Source organism: Haemaphysalis longicornis, unplaced genomic scaffold (assembly GCF_048455015.1).
Source record: "Haemaphysalis longicornis isolate Haplotype H1 unplaced genomic scaffold, Haemaphysalis longicornis Haplotype H1 scaffold_1, whole genome shotgun sequence".
Classification (NCBI taxonomy): Eukaryota; Metazoa; Arthropoda; class Arachnida; order Ixodida; family Ixodidae; genus Haemaphysalis; species Haemaphysalis longicornis.
In genome coordinates this window covers 12,496,874-12,523,495 of record NW_027526203.1, presented here as the reverse complement: position 1 = coordinate 12,523,495, position 26,622 = coordinate 12,496,874, and the positions used below count along the sequence as shown (strand labels likewise).

Genomic DNA, 26,622 nt, shown 5'->3' with positions numbered 1-26,622 from the left:
ACATTTAAAAAACACGCCCGAGAAAAAATGTCGACTTGTGCGGAACAGTTTGTCAGATATAAAAAAAATGTTAGCACGCGCAGTGCTCGTGTCATGCGATTAGCCCAACCTCCAATTCAAAATGTGCAATTTCGGGTGGTTCCCTGGAATAAATCTGGCGGTTTGACATTATCAGAGGCACCAATTTGCCCCACATAACATAAAAACATCTTGTCAATGGCTGACTTTGCATTTACAGCGAGCACAATATTTGGGACAAGCACGCGATGTGGAAAAAAACATGCATGAAGTTGAAAACAGAACGCCGTGGCTGATGCTTGTTGTCGTTCACGGTCAGTTATCTCTCAAAACATAAAGCTGAGCTTTATTATCATCTTCTTACTCGAAATTGTAGCTTTGCTCGCAAAAATGAGGTACGATGAGCTAGAATCGTGCCCTGCGATCTTTGCCCGAGTAGAAGTTGCGTGACAAAAAAGATCAGCACAACGAGCCTCCTCTATTGCAGCGCCACCTAACATTTTTAAAATGAAACAGTACAAAAACTTATCAGAGACTCCGTCCGAATAGACAGTTCAACTAAGCAGCAACATTAGACACCCAGATATACCCTCGTATGGAAACGAAACTGGAAGGCGAACAGCTGGCAGTGTAAGGCCGGTTTGAAGTGCTGTCCTCGGCGGAACAGATATCTGGCGACTGGGTGTAATCTTTTGACTTGCATCTGAAGTTCTTATCGCAGAAATCGGGTTAGGGTGGGGGGAAATCAGCAGCGGCGTGCCTTGTTCGAGGATCAGTTGCGGACGCTCAAGGCGCCATGGCAGGTATCCTTGAAGTTGGGTAACTGCGTAGTAGTGCTAAATATGAATTTGGTGATGCAGAAAGAAAACTGAAACTGTTGTGAACTGTTCGCGAATGGTCCTGGGGTAAGTAAAACTACCACAGAACTTAAAACAATGTGCGCAAAGGCAATAAAACTGCCTCAAATCATAAAGTAGCTTTGCAAATAGGCACTGCTTGACATTTTCAGCCGATTTTTGGGATTATTACTGTGAGAGTGCGAACCTGACGATTTAAAATCGTTTTCTGGTTCACCATTTATGCCCTGATAACAAAAGCCAAACGCTGATGCACAGTATTTACGAGTGGCATGCATTCTTCTTTGGTAGCAGTGACGCGCGATGACCACGCCCCTTTTCCACACCCAGGTGATTTAAATGTGTCATAAATCACGTTGTCATTGCAAAAATGAAAACAAAACTGATTTTGAAAGGCCATTTTCTGATCTAACTCCAAACAGCTTTACTTGTTCGAGCAACACCTGGAATGCTATGAAAATGCGCTCCCAAGGTATCAATCAAATTGGACAATTTTGAATAGGCGCGGTAGCGGAAGAGTTAAATGGTTTCCTTAAATGGAATAGTTTCATTAATCAAAGTGTATTCAATTCAAAATATGCATACCATATTTACTCGAATCCAGGCCGATACTTTTTTAAAAATGTCATTTACAAAAGTCGGGGGTCGGCTTAGATTCGAGGATTTCCTGCTACCGCTAGCCACTCAACGCCATCTCCCGGCCATAGGCTTGCCAGCTTGCAGGTTTGTAGGCAACATTTTGCTTGTTTGAACGTTGTGAACTCGGCTCTGAGCGTTCCGTGCTTGCTTGTGTTCATCACCGCGTGACCTCGAGAAGAGCCCATGTTCGCGGCACAATGGCGCCCACCAAGCAGTGCCACTACACCGCGGCTTTTAAGCGGAAGGTAGTCTTGGAGGCCAAGAGAACTTCGAACATCCAAATACAGCGCGAATTCGGCGTCAATGAGAAGAATGTACACTGATGGTGGAAGCAGTGAAAAGAACTTTTCAGCTGTGCTGCCAAGCGAATGGCCTTCACAGGACCCAAGAAAGGTCGACACCACGAGGTGGAGAAGGAAGACTCTGACTTTATCCGGCAGCAAAGAGAGGGTGGAATGCCTGTGACGACGGAGGTTACACAGGCGAAGGCGAGGGAGATCGCAAATGTGCGAGGCGTCGCACAGACTCAGTTCGAGGCCAGCAGGGGCTGAGTCACTCACTTTATGAAGCGGTTCCGGTTCAGCCTGCGGCGGCGGACGTCTGTGCACCAAAATCTACCCTCTGACTTTGAGGAGAAGCTAGTCGCATTCCAGCACTTTGCCATCAAGAAGCGAGTGGAAAAGGAGTACCGACGGGGCCAGATTGGTAACACCGACCAGACCCCGGTGTATTCTGACATGCCTGTGGATTACACCGTGAATGACAAGGGCGCGAAAGAAGTCAAGGTCAAAACTGCAGGCTACCAGAAGCAGCGCGCCAGTCATGTGTTGCACAGCCGATGGGCAAAAGCTGCTGCCGTACATTATTTTTAAAGAGGAAGACCCTTCCAGCTGGGGAAATTTTCCCTAAGAATGTCAACGTGCGAGCCAACGAGAACGGTTGGATGAGTGGTGGCCTCGTCGAAGATTGGGTCAAGACTGTTAGGTGCTCTGCTGATTAAGCAGTCACTCCTGGTTCTGGACTCCTACCGCGGCCACATGACAGATGCCATTAAGACTGTGCTTTTGGAGGGCAGTACAGACATTACAGTAATACCCAGTGGTATAACAAGCCAGCTACAACCACTCGACGTGGCCATCAACAAGCCATACATGCTCTTCGAAACAACTTTTTTTTTAATAATGAAGTTAGGAGGCTGAAATTTTCACAGCTTGTAAAGATTGAGCTCCTCTTGTCATATATGCAATCAGATTTTAAATATCTGCTTTGGATAAAATTTTACGCAGCATGACGTGCAGAAAAGTGGCTTCTTTGTGCACACTATTTTTTATTTTTACTGAAACTTTTAAAATATCCTAGGTGGTTCCTTATGTACTGCAGAGTGCGCAAATCTACCTGAAAAAGCCTTATACTCATTTCCCTCACCACTACGAAAATGACAGGTAGTGTGCCTTTTCTTGCTTTGTATATTTTTGTTTTATGACTCAGAAATATCTGAGGACACAAATTGCATAATGAACAAGATTTGTGCACTCCATGTGTCATAATAAACACCTCCAAAATTTCATTGCAATACGACAACTCCAAGTGGAAAAATAGTGTGCACAAACTCCCAAAACTGACAAAAAATGCCAAACTGAGAAAAACGCAATCAAAAGTTTATTTCTTTGGCAGATTCTCAAGTTCATCATGAAACTTGATGGGCTTATAATCTGAAATGTCCACACTGAGGTCCTAAAGCTAGAACTCTCCTGCCGCATAAATTACGCCCTCACAATTTTAGCAGGTGGGGTCCTCGGTGCGGGCACACTTCACCAGAATGCGGCGATGGGATCTAGCCTTAGCGGTCAGCTTGGCAGACATTTACCACAACCTCCGCTGGTCACCTGCAGTGCTTAGTCTGACCAGTTGTTCTCAAGGGGAGATTCCCAGTTCTTGAAGAATGGCACAAAACCTGGACAGACGATCGTGTCCGATGCCAACCGCACGTGCAGCGAGTACTGCTTTCACAATGAAGGCAAAACTACCATGTACACTTCCAGTGCAGAGTTAAAGGTTGTGGCCTCAGTGGCCGATGGCAGCAGCACGATGCGACGAGTAGACAGAAGAAATGACTCTTGCAGAGCACTCCACGTTTGCAATTGAGTTCCAGTACCAATGTGAGGTCCTTCCGCTTGTTCACGACCTCAACTACGACGAGTTCGCACTTCCCACACATTGCGCACACGGCGCCACTCACAAGGTCAGTCAGACTGTCGACTCCGCAGATAACTGCGCTTGCACCACTCCCACTGCCAGCTGTTTCTCCGCCTTGGAAGGCTGCAACTTCTTCTCCGATGCGCTTACAAAGCTGATAGCATCACTGATAAAATCAGCCTCGCCAGGTTGAGCCGTGCTCGCAACGCTTAAAGGCGCGTCGCTGTTAGGCCTCGCGGAGCTGGTCGTGCTGGCATTGGCCGTGGTCGTCGCAATGCTGTGCTGCTTGCACTTTCCCTTGTATGGGCGTGAAGTCCGGGACTTGCAGCAACAAAAGTCACACTTCTCCTCACCGTTCATGATTAAAAACACACGATAAGGAAATAGAAAAGATAGCGGAAAGTAGCGAATGGAATGATGGAGGCAATGGCAGCTCACAAGCGGCAAGGGCCAATGGCGGTCCCGATTTCGTGTCACCCAGTAGGAGCTGTTAAAACAAGCGGGAAGATTTTTTTTTTGTTTTGTTTTGTTTAACGCGGAGATATGAAGCTGGTGAGTGGTTTGATTGAGAGAAGAAGGCTTTGTCTACCTCTTTCAAGTGACCGAAATGGCGGCCAGCCACGCTGCCGTGCAGCAAGATCTCTCGAGGATGGCCGAAATTCGGCTTGATTGCATGATTTCTAGGGTCACCGCAAGTGATTCAGACCTGTTTTTCACTAAGTTCTCATTCGTATTTCGTTTTCTTTTTTTTCCCATGAAAGACGGATGGTCAAAGATGATAATGCAAGTGAAAACAAAAAATCGACATATTTAAAAAAAAAAATGGCAATTTTTTGACCCGCATGTCCTCTTAAGGACAGGATTCAAAAGCATTACAACGACTAGCTGACGCTGCAAGATCACCAACTGACACCAACCGGGCACATCAGCGTGCTTCATTCAGCCAACTGGCGAACTGGGTCTCCGCGGCATGGGCTGAAATTTCGGCAAAGGTAATTGTGCGGGCCTTCCGTAAGTGCAGCATTTCGAATGCACTTGATGGAAGTGAGGACAGTGCGCTGTGGGAAGAGGACAGTGATAAAGAGGACAGTGACGATGAGGGCAGCGATGTCGACCACGACGACGACGACGACGAGTGAGCATTGAACATTATGCAACAAGCACCGCAAGCGTAATGAAGTGCATGCTCTAGCCTCAGTCCAGTGCTTTTTTTCATTTGGCTTACATTTGAGGAAAGCTTTTTTTAAGTGCGATGCACTTTATAAGCGACCCTGAATCCGCCGTCATCCGCGCTCCTCCTCCTCTCCCCTAGCAACGGCGCGAGGAGCGGAGAGGAGCGTCTGTAGCAACGGCGCAGCGACGTCACACCCCACGTGACCCGCGCGCGCTCCGCCTCCCGCGCCGTGGCTGCGCGCGCCCGCGCCGGCTCCCGCACCGCTCCTCGCGCCGTGACGTCACACTCCCACGTGACCGCGCGCTGGCGCCTTTGCGTCTGCTCCCCCTCTCTTCGCGCCGTGACGTCACATGCTCTGCAGCTGGCGCGCCTCTCCCCCCGTTAGGTTTGCACTCACCCTCGGCGCGCGCCTCTCCCCTCGCCTGACAGCTCCCCCTCGCCGGTACTGCGCCTCTCAAGGCGATGGCAGAATTACTACGCCGTGTACTATCGGCGCAAGATATGCAATCGCACTTCCTCACGATTCCCTTCGGGGAGGTGGGGGCAATTTTTTTTTATTTTCTGACCTTCTTAATTTCGGGGGTCGACCTAGAATAGAGGCCGGCCTAGATTCGAGTAAATACGGTTTTTGAAAATTCCCGAATATTCGGCAATGACCAAATATTCTGGAAAACCGGCAAATATTCGTGCAATAACGAATTAAATGCACATTACGCATTCTACTAAAGGGAACCTTTGCGTTTTCTTTCTTTATTGTTTTCTTTATGCAAAAGCTGTCAGGGAGCATAGGAAGTGCATACTTTCTGAATGTGTTGATTGATTGATTGTGGGGTTTACAGGGTTCGTACGAGCTTCAAAAGCGAAAATTCAAGGGTTTTGAAGGACTTTCAAGGACCAGAAAACACATTTCCAAGGCCCCCATCTTATGCTTCATCTGGGATTATTTATAACTTTTCCAACACAATGCAAAATTTTGTTATTGCCCAACACCTAAGAACATTAATGCACATTTAGATAGGGCTATGGGTACATGAGTGCTCCCCCAGCTTCATTTTTATTTCATAGTTTGTATTTATAGGTTTTTCTTTTTTCTTGGTGTTTTGCTGAGGCTGTTTGATTTCAAAACTTCGTTAATGTTGCCTGCATCTCCTGCTTTGTCAGCAAGAGTATCAGCTGAAATGAACTCAGCAAGTGTTGCTGCAAGGCAGGATGAACTATGTACACGTCCACCATTTGCACGTAAAAGCAAACGCAGATAGAGTGTATGAGGCACAGCAAACATGCAATGAAAGGCCGTCCACAGACCAGATGGAACATGCAAGACAGAGAACAGAAGCCGGCTTTAATGGGATTGTATCGTGACATGAATTCTATTGAGGAGTGCTGCTGCCAATGTTGCCTCGTAACAATGAGAATCCACAACTCGTAATTTCACGCAATACACTAAAACTTGATTGTTACAATGTTTCTTTACATTTTTAACACCTAAAATTCACAACAAACACTTTAAATTCTTGTGAAAAGATAGGGCCATTGGTTCTCTCCAGAAAAATCAAGGGTTTTCAAGGACCCTTTAAAAATTCCAGGACTTTCCAGGCCTTGAAATTTACACATCTAAATTCAAGGGTTTTCAAGGACCTGTGCAAACCCTGGGTTTAACGCGCCGATGCAATGCAGGCGATGAGGCGCGCTGTAGTGGAGGGCTCTGGATAATTTTGAACACCTGAAGATCTTTAACGTGCGCCGAAATCTCGTAACACACGCACGTTTTTGCTTTTTGTCTCCATCAGAAAAGCGGCCACCGCTGCCGGGAATTGAACCCGCGTCCTCGTGCTCAGCAGCAGAACGCCTTAGCCACTGAGCCACTACGGCGGGTTCAATGTGTTGAGCCGTGAACTTTTATTATCCCGCATGATAACTTGTTATGAGTGCATCACCCCACGTCTATATATTTCGTAACAATTTACTTTAAAAGTGTAACAAGAACTATTGTAACTTCCTGTTTTGCATCCTTTAATTACTGCACACATATCTGATGATATTCGAAGGACCTTATTCGTATTCGATTCGTATTAAAAAATTTAAATATTCGTACACACTTAATTTACTTCAAAATGCTTAGAAAAAATTCAAAATTCTCGAGTAATGCTATTCAATTCGGGTTCAAATTAAGTATCATGTTATTCGCTTCTACAATTGAAAGTACTAAATATCTGCTGCAGACCTTTTAAATTTGCACAAGTAAATTTTTAAGGGCTAAAGCATGGGGTTGGTTCATTATACAACACCCACAGCATCAGTTGTTTCTGTACCAAGAAATGTAACATAAACCAACGTTTATGTCTGCTGAAAAGAAGCTCGGCCAGTGCCAAAGGTGTCACTAGGATGTGCACAGACATGACCCACGATCTGTTGAGCGTTGCAAGCAGCTGCTAAATTGCACTGCTCCCAGTGTTTCTGCAAGGGGCAGCGGGTATTCGAAGTGTGACCCCAGCTACTGCACCCATGCAATTGTAAATGTGGCCACTATAGCTTTTTAGGGCAGACAATCTTTGTTATTAAAGCTAATGTCCAAACCACATTAATTTTTCTTTGGGAAGCGGCATTTAAACTGATGGGGCTTGAATCCTCCCATCATATCAACACTTTTCCATGCAGATAAGGCCCACATGTAAGCTTGTAGAGTGCAACACTTTTGTCTATAAGAGCAAGTTACACTTCAACTGGCTATATATGCAAGGTGCTGACACAAATTCCTAAAATAAATACAGATAAATAAATATACAGCTTATACTTCAGGACTGGCCACGGCCAAATTGACTGCTGCACTACAAGACGCAATGGCCAGGTTCATCCCGCAACGCACTTCCCGTCCATCCGTGTATCCGGCTTGGTTCTCTCAAGAGCTGCGACAGTGTCTCGAGCGAAAGGCACACCTGCACCACCTTCATAAAGTATCAGGCTGCCCAACAGCGTATAAAATGTTCAGCGATTGTAGAAGACAGGCCAAGCAGCTGTTGAAACGGGACAGGCAAGCCTACATTGACAGAGTTGAAACATCTTTGAGGCAGGACCCCAAACAGTTCTGGAGGTTCATGCACAGTTATGGCTCACGATCATCTAAAATTTCAACGATCCACACAGCTGCAGGCAAGGCATGTACCAACGCAACAGAAATTGCCAACCTGTTGGCTAGCCACTTCAGCTCCAGTTTTTCAGCTGGTAATACTAGCAACACTGACTATGCGGATAAGACCTTACAGACAGACTGCCTGGCGGCAACGCCAGTGACAGAGACGGAAATTCGTGAAGCCCTTAGAAAAATGAAGGCCAAAAAATCATGTGGCCACGACGGCATCCATAGCTTCATTGTTAAGGGCTGCGGACCGATACTTACACCCTTATTGAGACACATCTTCAACCTCTGTATACAATCTGGAGTCTTTCCAACCACTTGGAAACACTCAATTGTTGCACCCATATTTAAGTCTAGCGACCCTTCCCTTGTGGTCAATTATCGACCTGTGTCACTGATTTGCTCTCTGTCCAAAGTTCTGGAGCTTATTTTGTACAGCCGTCTCTACTCTTACTTCTCCCAGAAGCTGTGGACACAACAACATGGCTTTATTCCTCATCGTTCACCTGTGACAAATCTGTGTGCTTTTCTTAGCAAAGTGGTCCCTGCAGTGCATTCAAGACACCAAATTGATGTAATCTACTTTGATTTGTCAAAGGCATTCGACACTGTGTCACACTCCTTGCTGTTACAGAAACTGGACAACTATGGAATATGTAAGATGTACTTGATGCTTTTTGAAAGTTACTTGTCTAACTGTACAAACGTTGTGCGAGTTTCGGGCTGTTTCTCTGGTGAATTTCGCTCAACTTCTGGAGTGCCTCAGGGAAGCAACCTGGGCCCCTTGTTGTTCTTGATTTTTATCAATGACTTGGCTGAGCGCATGCAACACTCTGAAATGCTTCTCTTTGCTGATGACATTAAGATCTTTCGGCCTATAGACAGGGCTAGTGAGTGCTCTCTTCTACAAGATGACATCAACACCGTGTCAGCATGGTGTTCAGCAAACATGCTTCGCATCAACCCATCAAAGACCAATGTGATATCATACCATCGTCGACAGGTGCCGATTCCATTTTTGTATAAGCTGCATGGGGGTTCCATTACTCGAGCGTCAACAGTGCGGGACTTGGGTGTGCACATTGACTCATCACTAAGTTTTAAACACGTTATTGAAAAAACAGCCAGCGATGCAATGAAATCCCTTGGACTCGTAACACGTGTCACGAAAGAGTTCACTGATCCTACCTGCTATTTGTCCCTGTTTCGGGCTATTGTACGTTCCCGGCTAGAGTACTGCTCGGTTGTATGGAACTCTGTTCCTCAATACTTGTCACTGTCTCTGGAACGAGTCCAGATGAGATTTGTTAGAATCTATTATGATCGTTACCTTTTCAGGAAAATATATTACACGTATGACAGAATACTCGACCACACTGGATTAAGCAGACTGAGTGACAGAAGAACACTCCTCGATATGTGCTTTCTTCACAAGCTCATTCATGGAGCTGTTGACTCTGCCGATTTGCTAACTTCCATCAATTTTCATGTCCCCACACGATGCCGTTCCTCGCCGCTATTTTATCCTGACGTCAATCATAAAAGTCCTGTCCAGAGAATGCAACTCCTTTACAACTCACTTGAAGTGCCTGATCTGAGTATCTTTGATCGTTACAGCACTTTTGTGCAAGCTGTTAAAAAATCATCTAAAGCCTGAGTGTGTACTTATGTGTTGTAAAATCAGGCGAGTCAGCCATGTAATGCTTGTTCCATTGAGGTTATTTTCATTTCTCATGCTCTTTTTTCGCTATGGTACACATCTTCTGAGTGTGTTCTGAGTGTCTTCTTTTGTGTTGTAGAATCGTGTGAGTCAGCCTCATAATGTTTGATCCATTGATGTTATTTTTACTATACTCTTTTTTCCCCATTGTACACATCTCCCTTTTCTATCCTTTCCCTTGTTTCTTCTGTGCACCACGCTGAAGGTGTCATGCTGTTTGTGGGCACTTATCTAAATAAATAAATAAATAAAAAAAAAATAAATAAATCACTTCAGGCCAGGCAGAATAGTGCTGGAAGGGCAAAAAGCAGGGTGAAGAGAGAGGCAAGGTTTGGATGCGGTGCGTTCGCAGCGTGCATGTGGCAGTCCCCCACAATAGCTCATTCTACGTGAGAGGTCCCACAGCACAACTCCGGAAGCGTGCATGTGGCAGTCCCCCACAATAGCTCATTCTATGTGAGAGGTCCCACAGCACAACTCCGGAAGATTAAAAAAACGAGCCTCCCCCTGTGCAACCAGCGTGCGCTCCCAGCGATCCCTTCTCGTCCCCCACCTTGAGCCTCTCTTTGACCTTGCGCTTCTGTCCCTTGGGCAGGTTGAGCTTGGCGTACAGCTCGAGCTTCTCGACGCCCGGCCAGGCGTCGGGCGTGAGCGAGCCGCACAGCTGGCTGATGAGGCTGATCTGGTGCTGCTCCGTGTTGCCCTGCATAATGGGCGACCGGGTCCACATCTCGGCCATGATGCAGCCCGCGCCCCACATGTCCACGGGGGGGCCGTAGTTGCGCTCCCCCAAGAGCAGCTCGGGTGGCCGGTACCACAGGGTGACCACCCGGTTCGTGTACCGGTTCGGCTGGCCCGTCTTGCTCAGCGAGAAGGCCCGCGCCAGCCCAAAGTCGGCCAGCTTCAGCACGCCCGCCTTTGTGATGAGGATGTTGGCCGCCTTCATGTCCCGGTGCAGGATCTGCACAGGCACGATGCACTCACTGCCCAGCCATCCTTTGGCCGACTGCGCCGCACCACATGCCTTTACAACTGCCACAGGAGGCACACAAAATCACACGTACTTTACTCCATGTAGAAAGTGTCAGTAAAGGTGGCACAAGCACTGTCTTGGCATAACCAAACTAGACGAGAGACCCCGCATCATACGCTGCTGGCTGCTTTTCCTCTCTATGCAGCTCCTGCTATTTGCTCGCCACACACTGACTTTGTGACTGTGTGTGTGATGGGGGCCATTTTTGGTGTCCACCAGGCGTGATTCTGTCTCGCTGTGGACGGGAGCCAGGAAGTTCCGGTGACGTCACCAACCAACAAAACACCAAAATAAAACAAAAGCTACACAATCAGGAAAATTTACAAGTCAGGTTTATTTGTAAACCTAAAATGAAAACTGATTAAAAACTTTTCAATGAATAAAACCTTCCTTTCTGCCAGTACCTTCAGAGATCGTTTACGCATGTTGCGCCATCTGTTTATAAACAAAGAAAAAAGGGTCGAGTGTCGTGCATTCATCAAGCATACCATTTCATGCCTTTTAGTGAGCTGCGTAAGCATTGTTGGCATGCCTGCCGACCTGATGACTTGGAAATTCGTAAAACCTGTAGACCAGGGAAGGGGGGGGGGGGGGGGGGGGGGAATCACACTTTTATGTTTTTAAATAATTTTGAGTTTAAAAGAATTTAAGCTCTGGGACAAGCATCCTCACACAAACCCACTGGGCAGGAGGAGCAAATTCTGACATGTAGGATTCCAAAAACACATGGTAGTACTGTCGCAGCTTTGAGCCCGCCATTCCACTGCGAAGCAGACCATGGTCATACCGCAAGACGTACTGCATCGGACGCGGCAGTCATACAAAGAGTGACGAGAACGCGTAAGTTTTAACCGGCCCTCGAACAACGTGTTATAAGTAAGCTTGCCGAGATGGCAGCGAGTACTTGAAAGCTTGCCGAGATGGCAGCGAGTACTTGATACTGAGGCATGGTCCATCCAAAGAAGACAGCGGATGATGATAACAAGAGCACAATGTATTGCCCTCGTGCACGCGGCAGAAGGCACCACCACAGTGTCATTTTAATAGATGTTCCCATTTCTTTGTAAATCCGTAAAATTTCAGGCAAGATTCGTAATATCGCAAGATTAGTCCAAATTCGTACATTTTATGGAAAATTCGGAAGAGTTAGCAGGTATGATTGTTGGCACGCCGGTGGCACAATTTGGGTGTTTGTAGCCGTGCCGAAGCACTTGACCTACTCAGTTGCGCTTTCTGCACTGTCAATGTCGACAACTTTCTGTGGCAATGCAGTCAAGGCTACGGAGCCGAACCATGCCTTTTTGCTGCGCACCTGGAAGAAGTTCAACAAAAATAATTGGCTGGTGATAACCTCAGCAATTCAAAAATACATAATTCTTCTGCTTTACACTTGGATTGATAATGCCACTGAATTACAAGCCAGAATATATGAAACAGATACCATTAATTTTTCGTTTTTGAATTTTTTGGTTGAGGCTGCCACTGCTGGCATCGCAGTGGTGCCCTCCCGAAAAAAAGAAAAAACACATGGCGTCCTTGTCGACGGCTTTCGGCAGCTCGCCACTTCATTTTCCGCATAGGATTTTCGAGAAGCTACGCTATCCAAACAAACGAAGCCAGTGGTTTGCAAAGTGTACACCCAAGTGCGACTGATACAACCGGGGCCCTCCGCCGTTACCGCAATCCGTTCATTTAGCCACTTTGCCGGCGAAAGCAAGCATGAATGTAAGCATGTGTGCACACTGCTCTTTCGTTGTACCGCACCCGCGCTATGTAAGTACGCAACACATGCCGGTGGCGCTGCCCAGTTTTGAGGTCCAGAAGAGTTTACAAATCGGTGTATTCTGTCAAAACTATAGAGCTTACAAAATTCACTTCTCTTCTGAACGATACAGAGTTGGGCAGTATAGTCCACGATAGGTCTGAGTTCTCCAGTCAAAGCGTTGGCTCATGTTTACACACAAACGAAGCGTAGGAAAGAAAGGAGACGGCAATATGCCTGCATGCTCGATGATCGTGGTTCAGCGCACTCACCACAAAGCTGATGCGAAGAAATGAACTAGCTGTATCAAATGTGTATACCTGTCACGCCGAAACTGAAACCGAAACCAGTTTATTGGGAAGTAGTTTGGCATACTAACACAGAACAGTTAGCTCCCCTTCCCCCTCCTTCCATAGCTTTCGTTCCATTGCCACAGAAAGTTGACAGTTGTCCGCATACTCCCTTACGCCGTCAGGAAAAAAGTGGACCCTCGCACTGTGAAAGAACCCATTGAAACGAGCAAACCATGAAGAAAAATGGCGCGTTCAAAGGGCAATCTTGCTGCAGCAGGGAAGAAGAGCGGCTAACTCGCTACTCATTAAGCGGAGCCAGCAGAGCTATTGTGGGTGGAGCTCTCTTTCGATTTTCATTTTTTCTTGTTTTTCATCGTTTTATCAAGTGTTCAACAGATGGCACAACTTGTGTAAACGATGTCCACAGGTAGTTGCAAAATGAAAGGTTTTATTCAATGAAATGTTTTTATTGTTTTCTATTTTAGGTTTACAAATAAACCTGACATGCAAACTTTCCTGATTGTGCAGCTTTTGTTTTATTTTGATGTTTTGTTGGTTGGTGACGTCACTGGAACTTCCTGGCTTCCGTCCACAGCGAGACATAATCACACGTCCAATAGCCCTGTCTGATCCAAATGGACTAGTGCACACACTGAAGTGTGTGCCTCCCCCTGGAAATTTTGAGAAGCTCCATTCGAAAAATATTAGACAAAATATGTCCCAAACACAGCCATTGCGCCAAACAATGCTGTAGCTGAAAGATCGCGCGCTTAGTAGCCCCCTCAGCTTTTTTTCGACTGCCAACGATGCCTTGTTTGCAGAGAAATAAACAGAGCTGGCATTTCTCTCTCCCGTTTTCCTTACATTTTTTGTGACATTTCGCAAGACGTCAGAAAGCGGCCAGAGAGAGCCAGGCCCAGTAATACTCGATCGCTGCCCTCTTCCTGAAAGCCTGTCCTCACTGGCATTACATGGACCTCTCCCTCCCTGCATGTAAACACCATGATGTCCCGAAACGCACATGCCCGACGGGGGCGCAGAGTGGCAGCCGCGAAATGACGTGGTGGTTGGCAAAACGTCCCTCCACCAGCAGCCAGACCTGGCTGTAGGGTTTCCAAAAGTAACGATGTGTCGTTGGTTTGCACTGTCGCTGGCCACCTACGTTACAGGCCTAGCTAGCCAAACTGCGGCTGTCGCACCCCCACGAGACTTTCTGCACCTAAATTTGCTGCAACACAGCTGTGTACCGTGTGGTTAACTGGCAACTGAGGCATTGATGCTTTCGAATAATCAGTGCGTGACAGAACAGCCTAGAAGGGGCCATTCTGAAGATTGGTGCTCTTGCAACGCGTTCCAATAATGTTTTTCAGAATGCTTAGTGTCGGCTACATACCAAGGAAAGTGCATTATTCATTTCTGTTTTCGAGGTCCGCTTACGCCAAGTAGTGCCTCAGGCAGCGCGTATGCTGCCTGTTGTTAATCTCCTTGCATAGCTGGAGACAGTGGCACACGCACGATTTCACGTCGAGGGGGAAAAGAAAAGCTTGAAAGGAGAAAGTAATGTAAACAGCAACAAAAATATATATAATACACCAAAGCCAACAATTATATTTCAATAAAAATTATCAGGATGATTTTGTGCTCTACATAAGGTACTGATTGTTTTGTTACCTTCTCACCCAGTGATATGGTAAATGGTTCATTGTCATTGTGAGTGTACACATAGCAGCCACATGTGGTTAGTGCGGGGCTTGCAACAGTGGCACTAAAACATTACCGGTAGGTATTAGTTCACGATAGTCAAAGTTAGAAGCCTTGTACCCTCCGCTGCCAGTGTTGGCAGACTGCAGCAAAAGAATACATTCACTCAGTCCGTTTGCTTTGACGAACCTTATTTTTCGAGTTCAGTGTGCAGCAACACCGACGCGTTGAGCGGCCCATCTTGCGGCGAAGGCACGATGCTAAATGGGGCATGGCAAGCATCTGTTTTGCTCCGGCCTCAAGGCATAATATAGTTGATCAAGGTATAAATTTATTGCACTAACAAGCATGCATCTGTCTTCAACTTCCGCTCCCCATACGATCAAACGTGTCGTGTTTGATCTGGCGGTGTAGGCGGCTATCATGGATCGCTCGTCAAAACATTTATTGCCTGTCGCCTAAGCAGGTTACACAATCAGCGTCTTTTAATGCTGTGCTGTACTTCATCAAAACATGGCAATATTTCACAGCACAAAAATCCCCCCCCCCCCCCCCCTGGCACTGTTTCACTGGATAAAATTCCTGCTGATGATGCACGAGTGCAGAGGATTGACACACAGCATCGTTTCATGGCACTAACCGGCGTGGGCAGCCAATGTAGACTGTGTGACTGCACTTTAAGGAACAGCAGAAGTTCCAAAATTGGGAAATGTTGCTATGAGTTAGGGCAGACCATGTCACTGCTCAGTTCATTCACGCAATGCTGTAATTATCCTGGGGAAAAAGGAAGAAGGAAAAAAAAAAAAAAAAAAAAAACCCACGAAATTACAAGTGGCCAGCGTTAAATGACGCTGACACGACGAAATGAAAACGGAATACGTAAGAAAAGAAAAAGAAGCCTCCTATATTCGGTTACAACTTAAGAACGGCAACGGCAACGGAAGTTGCCGCTGTGCCTCATCACCGCAGCCGATGCAAATCCGCGCGGCGCAAGTAGTGCGTGCAGAAGAACTGCGAGCTGGGCGTGTTAGTACATGTTCATGGTGGGAAAAGCGCTACTAGCAACTGAAGATTTTATTACTGGAAAAACATACATATATACAAGGAGTAAACACGACAGTCATCACTTCAAATTTCACAATCTACCATCTGAAAAGATCAAGGCACACCGCCAACCAAACATTTTATACATATTCACACCGCACGTGTGCTGACAAGAAAGGCATACTCAGTGCCAGACAGCAAGACCGATGGTTGGCTGACACATTCATTCCCTTCTTTCTTTATACAGAAAGCTTCTATTATTTCTCTTGTTAGTCGTTTTTTGTATTTATCAACAATTAGCGTATCTCACAGTTTTGGGCGGCATTTGCAGTCTCTGCAATGAACGGCTAAATGTGAATACGGTGACTCTTTTAACGAGCTCTGATGTCCGCGAAGGCGTACGTTCAGGCATCGGCCGGTATGCCCTACGTATTTCTTTCCACACGTTAATGGAATACTATATACTACGTCTTTTTTGCACTCTAAAAACTTCGTGCCGTGTTTCCTACCACATCCCTTCTTCCTTGTTGCTTTCTTTTCTGCCACCCTTTGCACCGCTGGGCAAATTTTCGCCGACTTGTTTTTCCCTGGCCTTTTAACCTCTCGGCAATTCCTCTCACATGCCAACAGAACACACTCATCTGGAAACCCGGCCGCTCTTAACCGGTCTACCTGAGTGGCGACACTTTGTTGCACCAAATGTTCGCAAGATTTTGTTAACGCAGATCTGATGCAGGAAATGGCGACGCCATTTTTTTACTAGCTTTGAATGGGCCGATTTGTAGCCCTGTAGTGCCCTCTGGTTGGCGCTCTTATCCGGCGCCTTGGCGCCGGCTATGAAAGATGAGAATAAAGAGACGAGCGGCGCGTGCTTGGTGCGCCAGCACGGCACGGGCAGTTCGATTCTGAAAGCCTGCCACGCTGGTACTTTCTCTCTTGCGCTGCGCTGCGACCCCGCGGTATCCGACAGCTTATCAATTTTTTGGTGGAAAAAAAAAAAAATTGGTAAGCTACGAATCGGCCCATTCAAAGCTAGTAAAAAATGGCGTCGCCATTTCCTGCATCAGATCTGCGTTAACAAATTCCTGCGAACATTTGGTGGAACAAAGTGTCGCCGCTCAGGTAGACCGGTTAAGAGCGGCCGGGTTTCCAGATGAGTGTGTTCTGTTGGCATGTGAGAGGAATTGCCGAGAGGTTAAAAGGCCAGGGAGCACCGATCATGCGGGGGAAAAGAGGCAGATTCCGGCAAAGAGAAGATAGCGGTGATTCCGTACCTTCATGGCACGTCTCATCTCCTAAAGAAGATAGCGTCAAGATATGGGGTGCGCGTGGTGTTTTCAGCGAAAAACAAGTCGGCGAAAATTTGCCCAGCGGTGCAAAGGGTGGCAGAAAAGAAAGCAACAAGGAAGAAGGGATGTGGTAGGAAACACGGCACGAAGTTTTTAGAGTGCAAAAAAGACGTAGTATATAGTATTCCATTAACGTGTGGAAAGAAATACGTAGGGCAGACCGGCCGATGCCTGAACGTACGCCTTCGCGAACATCAGAGCTCGTTAAAAGTCACCGTATTCACATTTAGCCGTTCATTGCAGAGACTGCAAATGCCGCCCAAAACTGCGAGATACGCTAATTGTTGATAAATACAAAAAACGACTAACAAGAGAAATAATAGAAGCTTTCTGTATAAAGAAAGAAGGGAATGAATGTGTCAGCCAACCATCGGTCTTGCTGTCTGGCACTGAGTATGCCTTTCTTGTCAGCACACGTGCGGTGTGAATATGTATAAAATGTTTGGTTGTCGGTGCGCCTTGATCTTTTCAGATGGTAGATTGTGAAATTTGAAGTGATGACTGCGGCGTTTACTCCTTGTATATATGTATGTTTTTCCAGTAATAAAATCTTCAGTTGCTAGTAGTGCTTTGTCCCGTGTACTCACTTGTCCTTGTTGCTGTAGCGCTTTTCCCACCATGAAGTAGTGCGTGACTGGGAATATTTTGAACGTGGCCTGAGCCATTTCCCTGATTTTCGGATTTAATATGCTTATAAAATACTGCAGCGACGACAAATAAACTACGTGAGAAAAGGCAGGCGATATCACGCATTCATAGTGATCTCCTTTCAAAATGCGCGCGTCCGTTGACATCCGGCTCCGTCGCTTAGGCGGAGTGATACCGTACATGAGCTATTGCCGTTCTTGACTTGTTCCCGAGTATAGAAACGAATATTCTAAAGTTCTACATTAATAAGCCCACGACGAACACCCAACCGATTGGATGCTTGCTCTTCCAAGTAGTGATGCTAAGTTTATACCACGATAACAAACCAAAATGAGTCTGCAGCCATCACTTTTCCGGTGTTGGCCTTATGGACAAAGGTCATGCTTGCAATGGTAGCGTTGATCCCCTTGTATGTCATACTATCTATCAGATAAGATCCAGGCCGCTCACAGCCACTTGCCTAAGCATGGCCACCTCCACTGCTTAGTAGAATAATATGCCTAGCTGCTGTGGTTTAGGAATAAAACACTAAGCCAAGTGCGCGGCACCCTGACACATCAGGCAGGCATGCTGCACAATCACATGCCAACGCTTTGCAGCAAAGCCAAATGCAGCACGCTCAAGAAGTGTTGGCTTCTGCGTGTCAATAAGTAGGTGGTCTGTTCTCTTTAGCATATTCAAGGCAGTCACATGTTCTCATACAGACTATCAGTCATTATAAATTACCAACTAATTTTATGAGGCAAGATGGTCTCGGATATTTGAAGCAAAACTTGTACAAACTTGCCCAGAATGTTCGGTGCGGACATGGAGCCAGTCCTGCAGCTGTGTTTGCACGTGTAGCTCCGCTGTAAACGCAAACTTTCTGAACTGTCATCAGAGTGGTTCTATGTCAATCTACATCTGTCATGAAGGAAATAAGTGTTACCCTCGCTTTAAAGTGTTCATGTATGTACCACCGGGATGATTCAACGACAAACTGGGTTAAAAACCTGGCTTCGGGAGAAGCTAGAAAAATTTCAATAAAGAACCCAGAAACACCCACAAAAACTGCACTAAAAGAAGTGACTCCTTCCACATGAAGATCAACACTGTGGAAAGACTTTGATAATCTAATCAACCAGCAGCAGCCTCCACTGCCACGTCCACAGATTGAGAGATATGCACACAATGAAATCTTGGGATGAAAACAAGACCCATGTGAGTGGTGGTGTACCGTACTTACCAGATTCTAACGCGCACTTTTTTTCCGGAAAAATAAGCCGAGAAATCGCATGCGCGTTAGAATCGGACATGAAACCGAAACTGTCGAAACAGCAGAAATTTCATCCCACCCATCGCCATCACCGTCTCAAGATGGCGCCAAAGCTTTTAGCAACGCTTCCTCCATGTAGCAACGATTTTTTGAACGCAATGCCTAGGCGCCTATGCTTTTCTATTGGTGTTCACACAAATCGTCAAATCGTTCCACTTACGCGCTTGATAACAGCAATGGCAGCAGCAGCAACGACGGTGCGCCGCTTCCACGGCTCACGAGAGGCTCCCACGCGTTCACAATGAGCGGTTGGCTGAAGCGTGCGCATCTGGAGAAGCTCGCGGGATGTGCGTGCGAGGCGTGTGGGACACGATCTACCATCGACCATGGTTGAACGTTCGTTAAGAAGTGTGGCTTCGCGAACGCTCTTGATGGCATTGAAGACGAGATGTTGTGGTCAGCGGAAAGCGACAGGAGATCTCGGAGATCAACGAGGAGTGAGATTACTGCGCGAAATAAATCGCCCGTTTCTCTCGCATTCGTTTTTCTTCGCACAAAGTTTCGTGCGCATTATAATCGGAGGTGCAAGTTCTTTTCAGTTTTTTTGCCTGAAAAATAGGGTGCGCGTTAGAATCGGGTAAGTACGGTAAGTATGGTAATCGGGGCTACCTATTGCTGACTCTGTTTGCCGTGAGATACCTGCCGACACCAGCCACTAGTGTCTCAAGTGAGCGGCTGTTTCCAATACAGTCTACGCTCGTTACAGCGGATCCGGCAACAACGGACTTTCGGTTACAACAGACCATTTCTGTTGGTTTGTCTGGTCCCCATGCATTTTAAATGGAGTCCACTCCGCTCACAACGGACCCGGCTAGAGCAGACTATCGGCTACAACAGACTAAATTTTACGCGAAAATTGTTTCGACTGAACATTTATAGCGGACTTCCGAGGGGCCGGCACCCGATGTGCTTTTTCTTTGTTTATTTTGGCAAGAAAACTATCATGTCTGGCAACATTGCTGGCCGCCGGGTCGCTGGCGCAGCCAAGCCAAGCAAGTGGCTTTTTTATTTGTGCGACCAGCGGCATGAGCGGCAGGGTAGCTGATTTCACTGTCAGCGTAATTAACACTGTTGAACATGGGGAAAAACAGGCTGACATCGCCAGAAGTACAGGCCTGTTAAGCAGAGTGTCTGCTCTACCATCAAGAACAAGGCCGCTGCCGATAAACGCGACTCCGGTGAGATTGAAAACAGGGCTATCGAATACTCGAAGTGGTGCACTCGGAGGCGACTCTGCCCTCGTCAGTCTTTTTATGTAATAAAAAACTCGGGTTCAGTGAAGTTCGGCTTTTATTATTCCCACGCATGCATCGTTCCCGTTCCGTTCAGTGAAAAAGGTAAGAAATGCCTCAAGTAGGGGTTGTTCCCCATCCATTGTGTGCAATCTGCCGGTAACCGTGCCCAGTCCAACTGGTCTGACTTTCGATTTTGCAGCTGTCCGTCATCAGATTATTTCATTACAGCTGTTTCAATGACCAGAATAAAATCGCTAAAAATGTGGAAGCTGCCTTGAGGGAATGTCAGGCAGCGATCCGATTTGTTTGACGAACGGTTTGGGAAAACCTGCCTCGTCGTGAAGGGATTTAAAAGAGCCTAGCTAATGCTGATGGGCACGACTGATGTTTTATAGCTGGTTTATAATTGCACCTTGTTATATTCTTGCTTTATTTGCTCAGCTTATCTTGCGTCTTTACACGCTTTACCGCATGCGCTAGGCCTTTTTGAAGTGCCGGTGCTAAGCTTTGGAAACGGTGTTTACGCGATTCTTTGCCCTCGTGCGAACACTGTGCAGAGGTGCTGCGGGCGTGTAGAAAGAACAAAGTGTATGTACTATGCATGCAATATCGGTCAAAGTACCCACTGTAGGGCTCATACCTCTCCCCCCCCCATCTCCCTACCCCCCCCCCCCCCTCCCCCCCCATGGGATACTGCATACTTCGGCTACAGCGGACGTTTTTTTCCGGATTCAGAGGGTCCGTTGTAACGGGCGTAGACTGTATCTGGTGGAGTTGTGACAAGCAGAAGGTTGTCATTGCTGCCTGAACATACCGAGCAACTAACCTTTCTCCATAACAACATTTAAGTGAGTGTAGTCCGTAACCCGTCGGTTTGTAAGTTTGCGTTGTGCTATTTGTTGTGCATTAAAGGCCAACTGCAACGAAATTTTCGGCTCCTAAAATGCACTATTTTCGTGTAGTATAACCTTAAAAGTTGCTAACTGCAAAATTTGGAGGCCAAAATGTGCTTCGCTGCATCATAAACAAAGATTTAAAACGCTCTTTTCAAACCGAAACTGGACAAAAAGGGCGGCCATTACGGCCGGCCGGAAGTGACATTACTCAGGAATCGAGTGGGCGCAGCCGGCGGATTTTCCCACAGCTGCCTTTGAGAAGACGGCGTGCATTCGACGTGTTTCGGGTCGTGTGTTGCTTCAGACATTTAAAACATGCGCGAACAGGGGTTGGGAAGTTCGTGCAACCATTATTACTTCGTTCTGAGCTGCTGAGACGCGCCTATAGTCGTCCGGTAAAACGAAAACACAGGCATCACGAGACGTCGTGGCGAATCTGGATGCACAAAAGGCAGTGTTGAGCGCTAGATGGGCGCCGGCAGAACTCGACAGCAGCAGCGCCATGCAGCACGGCGAGCGAATGCTAAAGCTTTCAAATGCCATTGAAATTGCAGTGTAGCACGGCGGATTCTGAATGGCATTCGCAGCACCCCATTTGAGTCAAATGACATTTGGTTCAAATGACATTCGGACCCTAGTGTAGCTGGGGTACAAGAATTCGGTTTCAGCGCACGTTGTGAAAGTTCAAATCCAGAATTCTATTATTTTTGTTTTTACGAGCAGTTTTGTTCCTGTTAGCAGGGTGCCCGCACCAAATCTTTAGATAATGATGCCATGCAGCGATGAAAGCACTGCAGTGTCTTCACTCGTGAAGCAGCAAGGAGGAAGAAACTTCCTCCATGTGAAGCAGTGACCTTCCCCGAGGCTCAGTGCTGCGAAATGTGGCCTCGTATTTTTTTTTTCTAACTGGTGAGAGAAATGTTGCCAACAGCGGCTAGCATTTATTTGTTTTTTGACGAAGTTGTTTGAACTGAATCGATTTCGTGTAGTGCGCCGTGTGCTGTACTCGTCCGCGCCCCGACCGGCGCGATAACAGTGACCTCGGGTCGGCGCAGAGCTCTTCGATGGCGTCGGCGTACTCGCGCTCTCGAAAAGTAGACCGGCCAATTGTGCAGTGGGCCGCACAGCTAGTTGCTGTACTCGTTCACGCCCCGACCGGCCGCGACAACAGCGTATTGTCTCGCGCCGGCCGTTCTGCTCATAGAGACGATCGGCTGCGAGCTTGTAGCGCGCCGCACAACCGCCGTAGTCGTTCGCGCGCCGACGCACCGAGCGGCCGCGACAACAGTGTGTCATGTCGCGTCGACCGTTCTAAGTATTGCGCACTCGTAGAGATGCCTGGCCGCGAGCTTGCAGTGCGCCGCACAGCTGCCGTAGTCGTTCACGCGCCGCCGCACCGACCAGCCGTGCCAACAGCGTATCGCCTCACGTAGGCCGTACACGCGTTTCGCGTGCTCGTCGAGTCGGCCGAGAGCCTGCTGCCGCCGTCGCGACCACGAAATCGGCTGTTTTGCTACTGCCGTGTTCCCTCTAGACCGGCCATGACTTTTCGAATTTGCTCTTTATGTATCGGCAACCCAGAATTTGTTCAGCTTGTCGCATTACCGAAACGCGTGAAAGCAATTATTCATGCAAGAGGCACGAATTACACTGCTCACTCGCGTGAGGCCGCACGTAAAAGGACTACAGAGGAGAGGCGACGGCCGCATGGGAGTCCTGACTGGCACAACACATCCGGAAGTCCGCCGCAGTGGCGACATGTTGCGGCGGCACTCCGCTAGGTGCTGCGTTGGCTGAAGTGGTGTGTTTTCGAATGGTTTCAATAAAAAAACTGCGCGTTTGTGGAGTTTAAAATTAGGTCACAAGGGACTTTAGAGGTGCATACCACACATTGAAGCAGAATTTAGGGCAGGTAAATTTTCGTTGCAGTTGGCCTTAAAGTTGCACATTTTCCAGATGGTGAAAACTTTAAAATAAAAAACAAGTATTCGTATCTAAAAATATTCAATTTGAACTGAACTTTGTTTTTGCAATGCGAATGTGCTTCGAAATGAAAAAAAAAAAAAAAAAAAGATTCGCACATCCCTACTTTAGGCATTTGCTGTGTTAATAAGCAATTACTGCTGCTGCAATTGGTATCAGTGCCTCCTCTATAACTTTCAATTCCTGAAAAAAAGCTGCTCGGCAGTTATCGGGCTTCCACTTTTCCTTCGCTTGCAGGCGCCATGTGGGGGTGCTGTGTTCAGCAGTTGCAAAGCATTTTTTTTTGTGCTCAGCAGTTCCGGCAGTTTTGCACATGCAAAACAAGGAACTCGCTCCTAAGTGATAGAACCACAGTTCAAGAAAAAGGAGTAGCCAACGAAGGGACACACTTACAGAAACGTTAGCAGTATTCTGAAATACAGGGAGGGCAGCCTGCGAAAGCCCCGTGTTTCAACGCTGAAACTTTTCCCAGCAAATGAGGACAGCAGCAGTGAGGTCACACTCTGCTACATGCGGCAATGAAGTGTGCGGATCTAATGTTAAGGATATTTTCACTAGCATTCTCAGGCACGCCTTTTTCACACCACGAGGTCAAAGAGTACTAAGCAGGGGTAACATCGGCCCAATATTCATCCCCATGCGATCAAAATTTGTGAGAGGCAGTTGTAGATAGAAGACAGGACTAGCATGCCTGCCAGGTTTGCCGGGATGGCATTATGGTGATCTGACCAGGGGGGGACTGTGGAGGGGTGAGGGATATAAAAATCAGAAGCAACAGAAAGGAATAATTTCTAAATTAATTACAACAGAGCAGGAACTGAACTGTGTCGTCCAAACTAATAACAAGCTAAACCACTGGGCAGTTTCCAAATCTTCGACGTGGCTGATGCCACCCTTCTCAATAATACCCCTGCTACACTAGCGTCCGAATGTCATTTGAATCAAATGCCATTTGACTCAAATGCCAAATTGTACTGCTACACTAGGTTTTGAAATGCCATTCGGCTCAAATGACATTCGAGCCAAATGAGCACCGAGAGAGACATTTGAGATTTCAAATGCCATTTCTAGCACTCTCGCGCATAGCGTTCCAAGTCAGCATAAACAAATACATTACTGGCGTACTTAAAACGAGCAAAATATTCTTAATTGTGGGACTTTGTTTACTTCTTGTTCACTTAAATCGTGATATCAAGATGTAATAATTCCGTACTCTCAGCACCAGTGCGAGCAAGCAACGAACCAGTGTGGTCAGACAGCACAAAAAACCTCGATTGGGATTCAGAATTAAGCAAAAACCGTGTCAAAGTTTACATTATTGGTAATTTCATATTATTTTAATACGAAAGACTGCAGCTAAATTTGATTGTTGCATTATTGTGTAAAAACAGAACTCGACAGCAGCAGCGCCATGCAGCATGGCGAGCGAATGCTAAAGCTTTCAAATGCCACTGAAATTGCAGTGTAGCACAGCGGATTCTGAATGGCATTCGAAGCACCCCATTGGAGTCAAATTACATTTGGTTCAAATGACATTCGGACCCCAGTGTAGCTGGGGTATAAGTCTTGGGAATAGACCTTATGCAAAAGTGCCGCCATCTACCGGAAGAAAAACGAAACGAGCACGCGACGCCATGTTGGGGGATGGCGGTCGTGGGATTGCTTGGTACGGAGCGTGTGAGGGGCTTTCTCGGCTTGGCGATCCTTTTATATTCAGATTTAAGCGCAGCAAAATGAGCGACGGACGGAGCGATCTGTGGACCTTTCTCTGTTGCCCACATTTGCGGGCGACTTTGTAAATACGCATTATGCATCGAAAAAGCAGCCACGGAGGCACCAGCAGGGAAGCTGTTGGAGGCTGTCGCGTTTCTTCTCCTTGTTTTTTTTTTTTTTTGGCTTTGAGAACGCAAACATTGAAAGTACATTCGTGTTAGTTCGCATCCTGCGGGTTTCTCAGGAGGTCATTCCTGAAGCGTTTCGAAACTTGTGGGCTGTCCTGAGGTTGAAATGGGGAAGGGGGGCGGGGCACTCACGATATAGCTATACGCTAAGGATCCTCTAGGACGCAGAAAAAAACTGCAAAAAAAAAAAAAAAAAAATGAATATGCATACCTGGCATTTTTTAACAGCGGACCTGTTGTAGCTGGCCGTAATGTGTAGCACGTAACGTGTGTGGTGTGCAACGCATTAAAAATTGCCAATATATTACCAACAAATTGCCAATGAATAATTAAATTACCAATAAATTGCCGAGTGCTGGTGAGCGCGTGCCTCGCGGCGACCACCGAGTGCCTCCAGCACACGCAACGGCTTCAGCAAACAAAACAACAACAACAACAACAACAACAACAACAACAACAACAAAACAAAACTGCGAAAACTTTAAAGAGCGAGAGAAAATGCCGAGTGCTCGTGAGCGCCCGCTGAGCGTCCTTTGCTTGCGCCGTAGACAACAAAATTGGGTGCACACTGGCGCTTAAAAAATTCCGCTCGAAAAATTTGATCTTGGGAAAACAGGCTACGGCCGAACAGCAGGCGACGAGCGGCAAATGACCGATGCACGGAATTACTACGTACGTTACTTGCTCTACTCATGGCGCTACGTGAAGGTTGCAAATCTCGCAGATCCCTTATTTCCTGTAACGTTTGGCAAACGAAAGAATGCGTAGTACTTCCATAAAAGCCTATCAAACGTTCAGAATAAAAAGAAAACATGGGCGCGCAAAGCACGAATGGCAGACTCAAAACTCTACCCGCACGATAAAGTATGAGCTGACCGATGCAGTGCGCAGGGGTGAGACAGCTGAATCAAGTTTGGGAGCAGTTTTTGGAGCAGCGAAATCTCGATTTTGGAGCAGAAGAACCTTGGTTTGGAGCAGTTAACGACATTTATTATGTCATCTTAGGTACCCAAAAAATCAAATTTTTGGCAACTCGGGGGGGGGGAGAGCACTTTTAATCGGTTTTGAACGTATTATATAACACTGAAACAGCCTATTAATAAAGTTTTTCTACCAGAGTATCACGAGGTACCAAATGCACTACCTTTTTACAAACCATTTTTCAATTCTTAGGCTCTATGTATCGATAGCATGGAGTTCAGTCGAAAATATCGAATTGAAAAACTAAGCAATCGTAAGGCATTTTTATTATCATTGGAATGCCGAAATTATTATTTTTGTAATCCCAGACTCGGCTTTACGCCCAAGTGTAGAGCCACGGCAAAAGTTGCGTAAAGCGAGGTGACAGTCGTCGCACCCCACCAGATTTCCCATTTCAAACACTAAGGTGCACATTCACTACGATCGATCGTAATTTGAGTAACGATATGTTTACCCATCTTCCTTTTGGCATTAAATTTCACTTCAGATAGATGAACCATTATTACTAGCGTGCAATAATAGCCCGTCCCGCTATCGGACACTCCTTGAACATTTTGCGGTGATGTAGCCTGCGCCGCCCCTTTTGAAGTGTCGACCGTACCATTCCCGCCGCTCGCAAGCTCGCTGTCAAAGGCAGCAATAACTGGAGTTTTATAACAATGCAATGAGTCCGAAATTTCACTTTAAGCGTTTCACCGCGCCTCACACGAGACGCGGCGAATTCGCGGGCACCGCGTTGTT

The 26,622-nt window shown here is 46.8% G+C and overlaps 1 protein-coding gene across 1 annotated transcript in view; it reads right to left on the bottom strand.

Moving 5' to 3' along the window:
- Cdk9 (Cyclin-dependent kinase 9) overlaps positions 1–26,622 on the bottom strand; it is a 75,708-nt gene that overhangs the window by 28,826 nt on the left and 20,260 nt on the right. The window contains exon 5 of the mRNA XM_077704297.1: positions 10,294–10,701. Within this exon, the coding sequence (XP_077560423.1) occupies positions 10,294–10,701 (408 nt within the window). The remainder of the gene's footprint in view (positions 1–10,293; positions 10,702–26,622) is intronic.